Source organism: Suncus etruscus, chromosome 6, assembly GCF_024139225.1.
Source record: "Suncus etruscus isolate mSunEtr1 chromosome 6, mSunEtr1.pri.cur, whole genome shotgun sequence".
Classification (NCBI taxonomy): Eukaryota; Metazoa; Chordata; class Mammalia; order Eulipotyphla; family Soricidae; genus Suncus; species Suncus etruscus.
The window spans coordinates 5202000-5217920 of NC_064853.1; the positions used below are offsets into that span (position 1 = coordinate 5202000).

Below are 15921 nucleotides of genomic sequence, written 5' to 3' on the forward strand. Positions count from 1 at the left end.
GGGACCAAACCTGGGTCTTGCCACATGCAGGGCAAAGAGCCCTACCTGCTGTTCTATGGCTCTGATCCCACATTAACTTTTAAAATGATATTCCTATCAGGGACCAGAGTCATAGAACAGCACAGGCAGTGACCCAGGTTCAATCCCCGGCATCCCATATGGTCTCCTGAGCACCGCCAGAAGTGATTACTGAGTGCAGAGCCAGGAATAACCCCAGAGCACCTGCTCCTGGGTGTGGCCCCAAAACAAAAACAAAAACAAAAAAATAGATTCCTATCAGCTTTCCAGTTTCTCTCCTTCAAGTTCTACTTCCTGAAAGTTGTTGGCAGAGGGCAGGGAGGGCATGACCAGGAAGCGGCTGTTCGGGTCAGGCCATGCCGGGGACAGACCACACACATAACAGGCTACCCAGTAGCCACAGAAACTTAGATCTGTCTTAAAATTATAATTTTGTTGGTTCTGTGGGCTTTTTGTTTGTTTGCTTGCTTGCTTGCTTGCTGCTGGGTTCCCTGCAGTGGTGTTGGGGGCTATTCCTAGCACCAGACACAATGAGGGTGCCAAGATGGGCCTCAGGGCTCCCGAAAACCATATACAGACCCAGCCTTCCAGCCCTCAGACTCCTCTCCCTAGGTCCTGACATAATCATCATCTTCAAAGTCCCCACAATTAACCTCTTAACTATGACACTCACTGGTAGTATTTCAATGATAATACACACCGCAACAGCAAAACTGTCCGTCAAAACATGTTATTCTCTCTGTGTTGGCGAGGGTAGCCCCTAGGTCTATGCTCAGGAGTCTTAAGTGAACCCCAGCATTGAACAGGTTTGGCACAAGACAAGCACTTTAACCCCTGCATTATCACTTGGCTCCTAAAATAAATGTGCTGTTATTCAGACCAAGGTTTCCCCCCTCACTGGGGTTAGGTTAAAGCTAGAGATGGGTCAAGAAAGCATCCCATGATGGGACCAGGGATGGAAGGCCAGCCCTCGGTTGGCAATGCATGATGCCCTTCAGATACTGACCTATCTCTCTCTCTTTCTCTTCTCTGGCCCTGCAAGACCAAAAATTCTTTCGAGCTTCACAGGATCAAGCAAAGCTTAAAGAACATTAGCAAATTGCCAAGGAGTCCAATTACTCACATAAGCTCCTGAGCCGGCCATCAACAAAGTCGCTGACATTTATACAGCCCCCAAGAATTCAGTCACTGGAAGGCCAGGCTCGCCGAACCCACAGGCTTCGGAAAAACAACACGGGAGCCAGCCAACAAGACACGTTCCCAACTCCTCATACAATAAAAATCAATAAATAAATGGTGCCGAGATACCCCAATCCAGGCATTTTGTTTCCAGATGGGTGGCGGGCGTCTACCGCCCCCCAAAAGCACCCCAAAAGAGACCTTCCCCCATCCCCTTTCTTCCTAGACAGATCAATCAACATTATGAGCCTTGCATCCTGATTAATTCCAAGCCTGGAAAAGAATATCTATTTTCAAATGGGTCCTGATGCAACTTTATTTTTTTTTCTTCCAAAAAAAAAAAAAGCAAACCAGGAGGGCAAACCATAATCCTGAATGTCAGCCTGGAGAGAGAGAGACAGGGGGTTAAGAGCTTGGGGAAAAAAAAAAAAAACACAACAAAACATCAGGAAGGAAAAGAGTGAGTTTTATGAGTCTGAGCCCAGCCGACCTCACCCCTGCTGACCTTTTCACGCCGAAAAGAGAGAAAAAGAGGAAAACAAACAAACACACGAAAAGGGAGAAGAAATCTTCCTCCAGCTCTGGACAGCCAGCCTATCGCACAGGCGAAGGAAGCAATTTTGCAACAACAACAAAAAATTGCATGCAAAAAATGCATGCAACCCAACACAGACAGCCCCGTGCAATGGGTCGGGGTGGAAAAGAAGGGTCCAGCGATTTGTGGGGGGCCTAGGAAGACACAGTAGGGGGATCCCCAAAGCCTGTCTCTGGGGGAACTAACTGGGGGTGAGGGGGTGAGCCTCTGCACCCGCAATGCGCCAGCCGGGCTTGGGCAGCAGCACCAGGCGGGCACGGAGGGCTCGAGCCAGGCAGGCTGGGGTGGCAGAAGTGGGGTGCCAACCTTTGCACAAAGACCCCAGGGGCTAGTCTGTCCCCAGGGTCGCGGGTTCGAGTCCCCTCTAAGGAAGCTTGGAAGCCGGGCATGCACCCCCAGCAAAGAGGGGGCGCCCCGCGTTTGCATGCATGCAAGAGGGGGCTCCCCGCGGGGTGCGGCTCTTGCAAAGACGACGACGACGATGACAGGCAGGGGGTCCCCGGGGGGTCCCCGACTTCCACCCCCGGCCGAGCCCCCCGCTTACCTCGCGCGGCCCAAACCCCGCCGCCGCGCAGCAGCAGCAGCCCGGCCAGCAGCAGCAGCAGCAGGGCGGCCGAAGCGGGGGGCGCGGGGCGAGGGCGCAGCATGGCGGGCGGGCGGGCAGGTTCCGGGGGCGCGGGGTGCAGCGAGCGGGGCGGCAGCCGCCGAGCCTGGCTGAGCTCGGCCGCGCGCTCGGGTCGGGGCCGGCGCCTCCCCTCCCGGCGGCGTCCAAGATGGCGGCGCGCGTGCGCACTTCGCTCCCTTAGGGCGCCGCGGGGACGGGCGGAAGCGCGCGAGTGAGGGCGGAAGCGCGGCGCGCGGCGCGCGGCAGGGTGCAGGCGCGTGCGCGCGCTCGAGAAGCCGCGAGCGTTGGCCCAGGGCGCACGCGCGAGCCGAGATGGGAAGGGAGGGGCGTGGGCGGGCGCGCGCGCGCGGCTCCTTGGTGGGAAGACCACGCCCACCCGTCCCGCCCACCAGCGCGCACGCGCAAGGAGCGCGCGAGGCCGCGCATGGTCCAGGGATGGAGGGAGGAGAGGATGGAGGCCTGAGGCGATTCTGTTACCATGCTTGGGGATCCATCCCAATTGCTCCCTTCACATCACCCCTTTTTCCCTAAGCCCGGGCCTATCTTGTGTGCCCCTCCTAGGGGCAGCAGAGCATCACCCACCGGGCTTGGAAAAGCCTCTTAGGAGCTGCAGGGTGGTGTGGGGTAGATGAGTCCTGGAGAGGGCCCTGGTGGGGGGCCCCCAAAAGCAGTTGGCAGCCTCCACTTAACCCACCCAACTTTGGAAGCTCAGAGCCACAGTCTCCATCCCTCAGCGTGGTGCCCCAGGAATGTGTCAATGACCAGGGGGTCATTGTGAATCCCCTCCTCTCTCCCTTCTCCCCTGAAAACACAGCTGTCTCCCTCCACTCCAGACCACCCAGGACCAGGACAGAATGTCCCAAGGGGCCTTGACTGGCTCTCCCAACGTCTTTTTTTTTTTTGGTTTTTGGGTCACACCCGGCAGTGCTCAGGGTTTATTTCTGGCTCCAGGCTCAGAAATTGCTCCTGGCAGGCACGGGGGACCATATGGGACGCCGGGATTCGAACCGATGACCTCCTGCATGAAAGGCAAATGCCTTACCTCCATGCTCTCTCCGGCCCCTTCCCAAAGTCTTTTTGCTTGAGGAGCCAACCCCCAAGATTGCAGGGTGACGGTGATGTGAGGGGATCCCCTAAGGAAAAAAATTGGACACTCAGCACTGGTCATTATCCCAGGCTGAAGTCTCCAAGAGAGGGGTTGTCCAGCAGATTAGGACCTTGAGGGAGGAGTAGGAGAAGGAAGAGAGAAGAGGAGGAAGAGGAGAAGGAGGAGGAGGAAGAAGAGGAAGAGGAGAAGGAGGAGAAAGAGGTGAAGGAGGAAGAGGAGAAGGAGGGAGGAGAGCAGCCTTGATGGCTTGTGACAGACCTTGGACATACACACACACACACACACACACACACACACACACACACACACACACACACAGGAGCAGATGATTGTGGGGTGCTGGATAGGCAGGAGAAGGATTTGGGGCTTGAGCCAATCTCGGCCAGTGAAGACCTTGAACAACAGAGCACAGCCTCCCCCGTGGCCTCCAGCCTCTCCCCTGAGCCACCTGCCCGCCTGCCACACCCCTCATCTAGTGCTCCCTCTGCTGCTACCTCATCAGGCCTGGGTCAGGCCTGGACAGGTCGGCCAGACACGCTCCGGGACCCAGTCCCCACCCGATGACCTCAGGGCTGGCTGCCTTACCACTGGAATCCTTGACGCTCCTTCCTGTTCAGGCCCGTATCCCCTGGCAGGTTCACCCCACCTCTGCCCTAAGCCTTGGAGTCTTTGCAAGTGGACCTACCTCCTTCAGGAAGTTCTCCAGACACTCAGGCGCTTAGTGTTGGTTCCTGACCTAAAGGTTGCATTCCTGGGCCCGGAGAGATAGCACAGCGGCGTTTGCCTTGCAAGCAGCCGATCCAGGACCAAAGGTGGTTGGTTCGAATCCCGGTGTCCCATATGGTCCCCCGTGCCTGCCAGGAGCTATTTCTGAGCAGACAGCCAGGAGTAACCCCTGAGCACCGCTGGGTGTGGCCCAAAAACCAAAAAAAAAAAAAAAAAAAAGGTTGCATTTCTTCAGGTGACACCACCACTTTCTGGTTGTTAGCACTGGGGGGGGGGGGTCAGTTCTTTTGTTTGTTTTTTATTTTTTGTTTTGGGGCTGCACCCAGCAGCACTCGGGTTACTTCTGGCTCTGCACTTAGAAATTGTTCCTGGCAAGCTCGAAGGGCCATATGGGATGCTGGGGATTGAATCCGGTCCTTTCCAGGTTGGCAGCATGTAAGGCAAAAGCCCTACAGCTGAGCTATTGCTCCAGTCCCTAGACTCAGTTCTTGAATGAAAGTGGATTGTACACTTCAAGCACCTTTCTGGGCCAGAGAGGGCCCAAAGGGATGGACAGCTAAGAGGCCCCCAGAGTTTGATCCCTGGCACTGCGATGGTCCTCCGAGCACATCTAGGAATGATTCCTGAGCTCAGAGCCAAGAGTGGCCTCTGATCACTGCTGGGTGTACTCCAAAAAAATCAAAAAGATTTTTGAGCTGGAGAGATGGGACCAGCCAGTAGGACACTTGCCTTGCATGTGGCTGACCCAAGTTCAGTCCCCAGCATCCCTTGTGGTTCCCTGAGCACCACCAGGAGTGATTCCTGAGTGCAGAGCCATGAGTAAGCCCTGAGCACTGCCAGATGTGGCCCAAAATTTAAAAACAAAAATGATTTTTGGGGCTGGTGTGGTGGCACTACAGGTAAGGTGTTTGACTTGCAAGCGCTAGCCAAGGAAGGACCACGGTTCGATCCCCCGGCCTCCCATATGGTCCCCCCAAGCCAGGGGCAATTTCTGAGCACTTAGCCAGGAGTAACCCCTGAGCATCAAACGGGTGTGGCCCAAAAAAAAAAAAAAAGGGGTTTTTTTTTGGGGGGGCGGAGATATAGCACAGCGGCGTTTGCCTTGCAAGCAGCCAATCCAGGACCTAAGGTGGTTGGTTCAAATCCCGGTGTCCCATATGGTCCCCCGTGCCTGCCAGGAGCTATTTCTGAGCAGATAGCGAGGAGTAACCCCTGAGCACCGCTGGATGTGGCCCAAAAACCAAAAAAAAAATTTTTTTTTACCTAAATAAAGTGACTTACCAAGTTTGGTACACACCAAGTCTAACCTTTTGACAGTTTCTTTCTCTTCTCCTTCGGCCAGTAGCTTCCACACAGCTAGAGGAACTAGGTAAGTTTAGATATGAACTCAATCAATTGCTTGGTTGTTGGTTAGTTCGCTTTTATTATGGAGTTCACACCTCTCTAATGGAAAAACACACTTAGATTTCCTGGGACCTTTGAGATTGACAAACCATAAAATCAGAAAGCTGTAATCTCTGAACTCTTTGAGTTAAGAAGCTGGTGAAGAGCGGATGTGGATCCGTTTATATGAGAAGACCAAGAAAACACTCCCTGGTGCCTGAAACTCCTGATTAATTTATTTTCTTGCCCTCATGGACCCTTTAGGAAAGGAAGAAAGAAAAAGATTAAAAAAAGTGGAGGGTGGGGCCGGGTGGTGGCGCTGGAGGTAAGGTGCCTGCCTTGCCTGCGCTAGCCTAGGACGGACCGCGGTTCGATCCCCCGGCGTCCCATATGGTCCCCCAAGAAGCCAGGAGCAACTTCTGAGTGCATAGCCAGGAGTAACCCCTGAGCGTCACAGGGTGTGGCCCAAAAACCAAAAAAAAAAAAAAAAAGTGGAGGGGCTGGGGGCGGGAGTGATAGCATGGAGATAGGGCGTTTGCCTTGCATGCAGAAGGATGGTGGTTTGAATCCCGGCATCCCATATGATCCCTTGAGCCTGCCAGGAGCGATTTCTGAGCATAGAGCCAAGAGTAGTTCCTGAGTGCTGCCAGGACTAACCCCCCAAAAAAAATAGTTTGGGGGGGTGTGACGGAGCAATAGCACAGCAGTAAGGCATTTGCCTTGCAAGAGGCTGACCCAGGTTCCATTCCCAGCATCCCATATGGTCCCGTGAGTCTGCCAGGAGTGATTTCTGAGCAAAGAGCCAGGTGTACCCAGGTGTGCCCCCCTCAAAGAAAGAAGAAAGAGGGGCCAGAGCAGTGGTGCAAGTGGTAGGGCTTGCCTTGCATGCACGGACCTAGGACAAATTTCCGCTTGATTCCCCCAGCATCCCATATGGTCCCCCAAGCCAGGAGTGATTTCTGAGAGTAATCCCTGAGCATCACTGGGTGTGCCCCCCCCCCCAAAAAAAAGGAAAGAAGGGAGGGAGGGAAGTTGGTTGAGGGCAGGTGGGCAGACAAGCAGGTTCTCTATGTGGCACCCCCACAGGGAATGTTTGCCCAAAGATTTGGTCTGCCCGGATTGAGGAGTAAAGGAAAGCAGGAAACTCACATCAGATTCAGTTCCATATTGGCCTTGACCACACTGGTGCTTTACAAAGGTCTCCCCAAGTGAAGCAGGAACTGAGAGCCTCAAATGGCTCTGAGATGGGGGACAATCCAGACTTGGGCTGTGGGGAGAAGAAAAGGGCCTTTGCCTGAGCTGAGCCAGCCACTGGGCCTGGGGGACTTGGGCAGGAGGAAATAGATGTGCCAATCTGTCTTTTCTTGGGTGTGTTTGTGTTGTAGGGGGTTGGCATCAAAGCGAGGGTGAAGAAGTGGCTTTGTTAACTGGACAAGGAACAAAAGTTGCCAGGGGTTGCTTTTTATTTATTTACTTACTTAGTTTTGTTTTGTTTTTGGGCCCCACCTGGCTGTGCTTAGGGCTTACTCTGGGCTCCATGCTCATGGACCATTCCTGGCAGACTCAGGGGACCATATGGGGTGCTGGATCAGTCCAAACCCAGGTTGGCAGGATGCAAGGTAAATAAATGGCCCTACCCATTGTACTATCTGGCCCCTGGAACTGCTTCTTTCATTTTGTCTTTGTTTTGTGGCCACACCGTGGTGTTCAGTAGTTACTCCTGGCCTCTGCACTCACTTGGTGAATCACTTTTTTTTTGTGTGTGTGTGTGTGTGTGTGGTTTTTGGGTCACACCTGGCAGTGCTCAGGGGTTATTCCTGGCTCCAGGTTCAGAAATTGCTCCTGGCAGGCACGGGGGACCATATGGGGCGCTGGGATTCAAACCGATGACCTCCTTCATGAAAGGCAAACGCCTTACCTCCATGCTATCTCTCCAGCCCCCGGTGAATCACTCTTTGGTGGGGTTGGTGAAATATTTAGAATGTTGAAGATTGAACCCCGGCCGATCATGCTGGCAAATGCCCTCCCCATTGTCTAATCAATCCAGTCTCTTGTTTTGTTTTTGGGTTTTTTAGCCACACCCAGTGGTGCTCAAGGGTTACTCCTGGTTCTGTGCTTAGAATTAACTCCTGGCAGGCTCGGGGGACCATATGGGATGCCAGGAATTGAACCCGGGTCTGTCCTGGGTCAGCTGCATGCAAGGCAAATGCCCTGCCGCTGTGCTATCATTCTGGCTACCCTAGCCCCTTCTTTTGAAATAATTTGTGAATTTGCCTCTACAGGAAGCTCTTCAACTGGTAACACCTCAGCTCTGCTCCTTTCCAGAAAGTTCTTTGTCTCAGATGAAGAAAATGAAAGATGTCTGCAAGGGGCTGGAGCCACAGGATGGTGAGGAAGGTTCTTGCCTTGCACATGGTAGACCGGGTCCCATCCCTGGCACCATATATAGTCCCTGATCCCCTCCAAGAGAAATTTTTTTTCTTTTCTTGTTTTGTTTTGTTTTGTTTTGTTTTGGGGCCAGACCTGGTGACACTCAGGGGTTACTCCTGGCTATGTGCTCAGAAATTGCTCTTGGCTTGGAGGGACCATATGGGATGTAGGGGGAATCAAGCCCCCATCCATCCTAGGCTAGCTAAGGCATCCAAGGCAGACGCCTTACTGCTTGCGCCACCACTCTGACCCCTCCAAGAGGGATTTTTGAGCTCAGAGCCATGAGTAAACCCTGAGAATTTTGAAGTGTGGCCTCAAAACCAAAACACCAAAAAAAAAAAAAATCAAAATGAGAATCTGGGAAGGTGCTGAAGGCAGAACACAAGCTCTTTGGATTTGTTGCTCATCCTTGACTATCCCAAACCAACAAATATCAATAAAAATACCAAACCAATGGGGCCAGAGTGATGGTGCAGCGTTAGGGCATTTGCCTCACATGCAGCTGACCCAGGATGGACCTCTGTTCGGTTCAATCCCCAGCATCCCATATGGTCCCTCAATCCAGGAGCAATTTCTGAACACATAGCCAGGAGTAACCCCTGAGCATCACCTTGTGTGGCCCCCCCCAAAAAAAAAAACACGGAAAAAAAGGACAAACCAAGAACAGAGTCAACCCTTCTGTTCTGGTCTTTTGCTGGCTCCATCTATCCTGCTGCTTGGGAGAAATCTCTTCTCCCCTCCCTTCTCCGTGTCCTGGGGCTACTCACCCCCAAACACTGATGACTCACAGATCCAGCTCAGTGCTTCGTCCTGCTGGGGCAGAAGTACCAGTGTGTGGGCACAGCTCCTGCAGTGGACTGAGGCTGACTGAGAGATGGGATCATTTGTCTGGGGCCCCCCAACCGGCTCAGTGTGTCACTTCCTTCTGGAAGATTCTGTGAAGTCAGGCTAGTCCCCCCCATTGCCAACATGCACTTTTAGCTCTGCAGCTCATGGATGAGGAAGATCAAGCCCCCAATTGTCCCATCTGATGAAGGGGTGGCTGGCCCCGATGTCCCAGGGATACTCAAGCATACACAGAACCTTCTAGGCTTCTCTGTTGTCATCTTTAAAATGCAGGTAAGAAGGGGCCGGAGAGATAGCACAGCGGTAGGGGTGTTTGCCTTGTACATGGCCAACCCAGGAGACAGTGGTTCCTTTACTGGCATCCCATATGGTCCACCAAGCCTGCCAGGGGTGATTTCTGAGCACAAAGCAGGAGTAATTCCTGAGTGCAGCCGGATGTGACCCACCTCCCAAAAATGTGGGTCACAGGGACAGGGAATTCAAGGAAGGTTGATCAGGTCCAGCTCTCCACAAAAGAGGTGGGTTCCCAGTTGATGCAATCTTGGGGGCCCCCATTTTCAGGGCTATCATAGCCCCACTGTTTCTCCTTCCCAACCTACCCAGGAACCCCCAGGTCTGCAGATGGTGGGCTGCTCTAGGAAGGGACACCCCCTCCCCTCTCTGCTTTGAGGGACACCATGGCCTATTGGTATAAGGGGAAATCTCTGTCTTCTCCTTGGCCACCCTGTCTCCTCCCCCCACTTATTAAATTGTAGGGCGTAGAGGGGCCTGAGTGACAGGACAGCTCTTGGCTTGCATATGGCAGACCCAGGTTCGATCCCGGACATCTTATATGGTCCCCTGAGCACTGCCATGTGTGACCAGAAAACAAAACAAAATTGTAGGGCATTTCCTAAAACTTGGGGACACTCAGCTCAACAGTCAGGGAAAGTGTCAGCTCAGGTCCCCCCTATTTTGCACCCCAGGCCCCTCACAGCAATGAGTCAAACCCCCACCTTCCAGTGGCTCAGGCTCCTCTGCAGAGAATTGGGGAGCTTGAGGGGAGGGGAGGGGAAGAGGGAAGAAGGTGATGGAGTGAGGAGCTCCAGAAACTGGGTATGGGCGGCAGTGTTGTGTCTCTAGGAGCCGGGTCCCCCCTCCATTGCCACTGGACAGGGCTAGTAGGGGACAGGCAGGCCTGACCCATGCATCTGGGACCCAAGCACCTTGGGAAGCCAGGATGGGACTTGAGCAGGGGCCTGGGTTGGGCCTAGAGGTCAAGGAGTGTCCCAAGGGCTTGAGAAATAGAACAGTGGGGAGGACACTTGCCTTGTACACAGTCGACCTAGTAGAACATGTTTCCCCAAACCCCTGGGTGCAGAGCCAGGAGTAAATCCTGAGCACCACTAGGAGTGGTCCTAAACCCCCAAACTAAGAGAGGGGATCCTGAGAGGAGGTTAGGGATTGGGCATACTCAAGGAGTCAGGCCTGTGGGTGAGAGTGAGCAAGCATGGGGCTAGGACTGGGCAGAACTGTCCCCCACCCCAGGTTCCTGCCATAGGTGGGGGTATCTGCTAGTCTGCAGTGAACTCAGGCAGTCCTCTGGTGGTCCTCTGAGCCTAGCCCTGCACCCCAATCAACAGACACCCCCAAGGGCCAGGGTGATAGCACAGCGGGTAGTGTGTTTGCCTTACACATGGCCAACCTAGGTTTGATTCCCATCATCCCATCCTGAACTGCCAGGAATGATTTTTTTTTTTTTTTTGGTTTTTGGGCCACACCCGTTTGACGCTCAGGGGTTACTCCTGGCAATGTGCTCAGAAATCGCCCCTGGCGTGGGGGGACCATATGGGACGCCGGGGGATCGAACCGCGGTCCGTTCCTTGGCTAGCGCTTGTAAGGCAGACACCTTACCTCTAGCGCCACCTTCCCAGCCCCAGGAATGATTTCTGAGCACTGAGCCAGGAGTAACTCCTGAGTGCTGCCAGGTGTGGCCCAAAACAAAACAAAAACCAACAGATACCCCCAGAGCCCTCTCCCAGGCTGGCTGTGGCCACATCGAACCTGCAGGTAAACTTGGTGCCCTCACAGCTCCCCAGGACTCTGTGGGTGAGGCCTGGGCACCAGCTCCGGACAGGGCAGGAAGTTACCCCAGTATCTGACCCAGTATCCAGGTTCCCCTTGGAGCAAGGGTGAAAGGGAAAGCCAGATCCTGGGAGCTCTGGGCTGGCTGATGTAGGGAGTGGCAGCCTGTGCCCTAAGCACCCACGCACCCACACCCCAGGGTTCAGGCAGTGTTCTCTGTCCTCAGGGCGTGGATTAAGCCCAGGATCTCTGTTGGCTCTAGGCTCTGGCGTTTTAATTGTGGGTCTGGTGTTCCAGTAATTAGTATAATTACAGGCTCCCAGCTCCCCACTTCCTTGGCTTCTAGCTCCAGACTTCAGACCAAGGGGTGGGGGTGGAGCCAGTGAACTGGAGCCTGCAGCCCCCCCAAGCCCCCCAGCCAAGCCGTTACCCAGGTACCCATCTGTGCTCTGAAATCCTAAAGCCCTGTGTAGGGTACCTATCTGAGACCCACCCATTTCTGGGAGGGGTCTTGGGAACCGGATAATAGGTGCGACCTTACCTGCAAGACCTGGCCCATTCCTGGGAGGGGTCTTGGAATAGGTAGATAAACCCGGAAGCCAGGGGATTAAGGGCTTTTGCCTTTTGGCCCTGCTGGGCTGAGGAAGATGGCTGAATTATAAGATGCAGGGCTAAGAATGGCCGAATGCTTGAAAGGTTATGAGATAGGCCACACACCTGTGGTGGTCAGGGTATGAATAAAGATGATGCTTCCTAATGCCTGCATGTGAGAGAGTCTTGATTACGCCAATCACCTGGGCCTGGAACCTGCCGGTTCATGGGGTTGCTGAGCCACGTGGCCTAGGATGGCAGAGAGAGAAATCCATCACCATCCATTGCCATCCAGCCCCTTCATTAATTATTTAATGCAACACCCTGGACTTCAAAACTCCACCTTACCTGCAAGAGCTCCCCTTAGTTGATACTTAGGGGGTACCTTTGGCCCACTCCTAATGGTGCTCCCAGGACCCTCTGCAGTGCTGAGAATAGAACCCAGGGCCTTACACTGGCCAGTGCTCTACCACTGAGCCACATACCCGGCCCCTGGGGCAATCAAGTTAAAATCAGGTCCTTAAGATGGCTTCTAATTTCATATGACTGATGTCCTTATAAAAAGGGAGAAATTAAGGCAGGAGCAATGATGTAGTGGGGAGGGCATTTACCTTGCACATGAATGGATGACTTGAGTTCAATCCCCACCATCCCATATGGTTCCCTGAGCATCTCCAGGAGTAATTCCTTTCTTTTTTTTTTAAATTTTTTTTCTTTCATAGAGACAGAAAGAGACAGAGAGAGACAGGCTGGGGGTATCAGAATGCAAACTTCGCCCCGGAGAGATAGCACAGCAGTGTTTGCCTTGCAAGCAGCCGATCCAGGACCTAAGGTGGTTGGTTCAAATCCCAGTGTCCCATATGGTCCCCCGTGCCTGCCAGGAGCTATTTCTGAGCAGACAGAATGCAAACTTGGGTTCCAGGTCTCATTTGAGCTTCTGGAAATGACCTTTAAGAACTTAATCTGGGGGGGGGGGGTGTGCAGAGCCGTGGCATGGAGCAGTAAGGTGTCTGCCTTGCTGGCACTAGCCTAGGACGAACTGTGGTTCGATCCCCTGCCATCACCCAAGCCAGGAGCAATTTCTGAGCGCATAGCCAGGAGTAACCCCTGAGCGTCACCGAGTGTGCCTCCCCCCCCAAAAAAAAAGAACGTATTCTAGGGTCAGAGCGATAGCATAGTGAGGAGAGTATTTGCCTTGCATGCCACCAACCGAGGTTTATCCTTGGCTTCCCATAGTGTTCCCTGAATCTGCCAGGAGTAATTTTTGAGTGTAGAGCCTTGAGGAATCCTTGGGCACCACCAGGTGTGATCCAAAAGCCAAAAATGTTAGGGTACGGAGTCGAAGGATGAGACCACACAATTTTTGGAGTAAAGCAAAACAAAACTTTATTCCAAGGCTAGAGAGATAGCATGGCGGTAGGGCATTTGCCTTGCATGCAGCTGACCTGGGATGGACCTGGGTTCAATTCTTGGCATTCCATATGGCCCTGAGTCTGCCAGAAGCTATTTGGGAACACAGAGCCAGGAATAACCCCGGAGCACTTCCCCAAAACAAAAACAAAAGCAAAACACTCTTCTGTCAGTCACAGTCCCCATACTGATAGGTCAAGGCTGTCTCCCAGAGGAGACGACATAAACTGGTTTATATAGGGAGGGAATTTAGGGAGATTCTAGCTTCTGCTGATCTTTACACTGATAGGCTGTTGTCTAGCAGTGATCAGCAACCTTTTTTTCAACTGAGCCAAATCTTGTCAAAACCACGATTGAAATTTATTTTGAGAGCCACACAGGGCGCACACTGACAGAGGCTAGGAGCAGAGTCCTGACTCCTGGAGCAGCCGCCTGGCACACAGAAGAGCCAAATTAAAAGTGTAAAGAGCCACATGTGGCTCGGGAGCCACAGGTTGCCGACCACTGGTCTAGGGTAATTTCCTACTGCTAACTCCTGTCCTTTCCAGATAGGTTACTTGATATGATCAGGTAGGTAGCTCGGGGCAGTGTTACTGGAAACTTAGGCTTGAGAAAGAGAAGCCTAACATGTGGTTTACAACATGTGATCCTAGGGCCAGAGAGATAGCATAGCAGTAGGGCATTTGCCTTGCATGCAGCCAACCCCAGATGGACTCCAGTTCAAATCCCAACATCCTGTATGGTCCCCCGAGCCTGCCAGGAGCGATATTTGAGCGCAGAACCAGGAGTAACCCCTGAGCGCCACTGGGTGTGACCCAAAAATCAAAAACAAAAGAAAACATCACGTGGGGCCGGGTAGGTGGCGCTGGAGGTAAGGTGTCTGCCTTGCAAGCGCTAGCCAAGGAAGGACCGCGGTTCGATCCCCCGGCGTCCCATGTGGTCCCCCCAAGCCAGGGGCGATTTCTGAGCACATAGCCAGGAGTAACCCCTGAGTGTCAAACGGGTGTGGCCCAAAAACCAAAAAAAGGAAAACATCACGTGATCCTTACAATACAGCGTCCCTCCTTGTTCAGAATCCAGGGACCCAGCCCCACAAAAAATCTGAATCTCTTTTTTTTTGTTTTGTTTTGATTTTGGTTTTTGACGCTCAGGGGTTACTCTTGGCTATGCACTCAGAAATCGCTCAGAAATCGTCCCTGGCTTGGGGGGACCATATGGGATGCCGGGGGATCGAACCGAGGTCCATCCTACACTAGGGCTTGCAAGGCAGACACCTTACCTCTAGCGCCACCTTCCCGGCCCCTGAATCTCTTAACCTTTCTGTCTTCTGTCCTCCATATTCCCTCAGGAGCACCAGGGAGGAGGGACGAGAGCAGGTCCCCCACTTTCTCTGTTCCTCTAGACGTAGACTAAACTACACAAGTCGGGGAAGACTGGCATGAGCAGACAGGCCAGTTCAATGGGCATCAAAGGCTGTGTGTGTGAGAGGTGGTTCCCTGCCACCCCACACTCCAGCCTCAACTTACCTGCCCCCAAACTTTGCCTCTTTCCTGGGCTCCTCTGGCTGCCCCACTCTGGGGTGTGGGGTGCAGCCAAGAACTACAATCCTGGGCTACCACAGGCTCGGTGAGCCCCACCCTAAATCCCATGGGGGGGCTGAGCCACACAGGCAGGAAAGACTAGAGGTCGCCCCCTTTGCTTCCAGCTCCTACTCACTTCCTTTGCCTGGCAACACAGTTTGGTTCAGGCCCCCTCGTTCCCCAGGGTCCCTATCTCCTCTGCTCCCATCTCTAGTAGGCCAAGGGTACCCCTCAGACAAAGCCTGGGCTCAGTCTTGGGGTGTCCTGGAAACCAGGTAGTGCTCAGCTCACTTCTAAAGCAAGAAAAAATTGAGCTGGCAGACTTCATGAGCCTGAGAAGGAAGATTCCAGACACTGGGGAGGGCTCTTGCCTTGCACATGGACAATCCAAGATGATCCCTGGCACCCAATAGGGAGATCCCTGCACTCAAAACCAGGAGTGAACTCTGAGCACCACAGAGTATGGTCCATTTTTCCTCCCCAAATACAAACAAGAAGACGAAGACACAGAGACCTCTTGGGGTTAGAGGTCACCCAGGCTGCCTCTGGGGGTCTGGCCTCTGTGCTTCAGAGTCTATTTTTTTTTTTTTGGTTTTTGGGCCACACCCGTTTGACGCTCAGGGTTACTCCTGGCTATGTGCTCAGAAATCGCCCCTGGCTTGGGGGGACCATATGGGACGCCGGGGGATCGAACTGCGGTCCATTCCTTGGCTAGCGCTTGTAAGGCAGACACCTTACCTCTAGCGCCACCTTCCTGGCCCCAATCTAATTCTTTTTTTTTTTTTTTTTTTTTTGGTTTTTGGGTCACACCCGGTATTGCTCAGGGGTTACTCCTGGCTGTCTGCTCAGAAATAGCTCCTGGCAGGCACAGGGGACCATATGGGACACCAGAATTCGAACCAACCACCTTTGGTCCTGGATCGGCCGCTTGAAAGGCAAATGCCGCTGTGCTATCTCTCCGACCCAGAGTCTATTTTTTTTTTTTAATTTTTTTTTTATTTTTTGGTTTTTGGGTCACACTCGGCAGCGCTCAGGGGTTACTCCTGGCTCTATGCTCAGAAATCGCTCCTGGCAGGCTCAGGGGACCATATGGGATGCCATCTGGGATTCGAACCACCATCCTTCTGCAAGAAAGGCAAATGCCTTACCTCCATGCTATCTCTCCAGCCCGCAGGGTCTCTCTAGAAAGCACTTCCTCAGCCCACCTGATCCTCCAGCAGACAGAGCCACTGTCCACCCCCTGAGGTGACTGTCCCCCTAGAACTTACCCTTCTGGAGGGGTCACAAAGCTCTGACACCCCTCCCCAAGCAATGGGCCTTGCCAGGACCCTCCCCTGGTGAGGCACGATGAGCATTGGATTAGAGC

At 53.3% G+C, this 15921-nt stretch overlaps 1 protein-coding gene across 8 annotated transcripts in view; it reads right to left on the reverse strand.

Annotated features, from left to right (window-relative positions):
- CLSTN1 (calsyntenin 1) overlaps positions 1-15921 on the reverse strand; it is an 833174-nt gene that overhangs the window by 58009 nt on the left and 759244 nt on the right. For 6 of the 8 annotated variants that reach the window (XM_049775285.1, XM_049775284.1, XM_049775291.1 and 3 more), the window contains exon 2: positions 2337-2527. In XM_049775285.1, the coding sequence (XP_049631242.1) occupies positions 2337-2439 (103 nt within the window). In that variant the 5' untranslated portion in view covers positions 2440-2527. The remainder of the gene's footprint in view (positions 1-2336; positions 2528-15921) is intronic. The other 2 variants (XM_049775287.1, XM_049775286.1) reach the window with 1 other exon arrangement.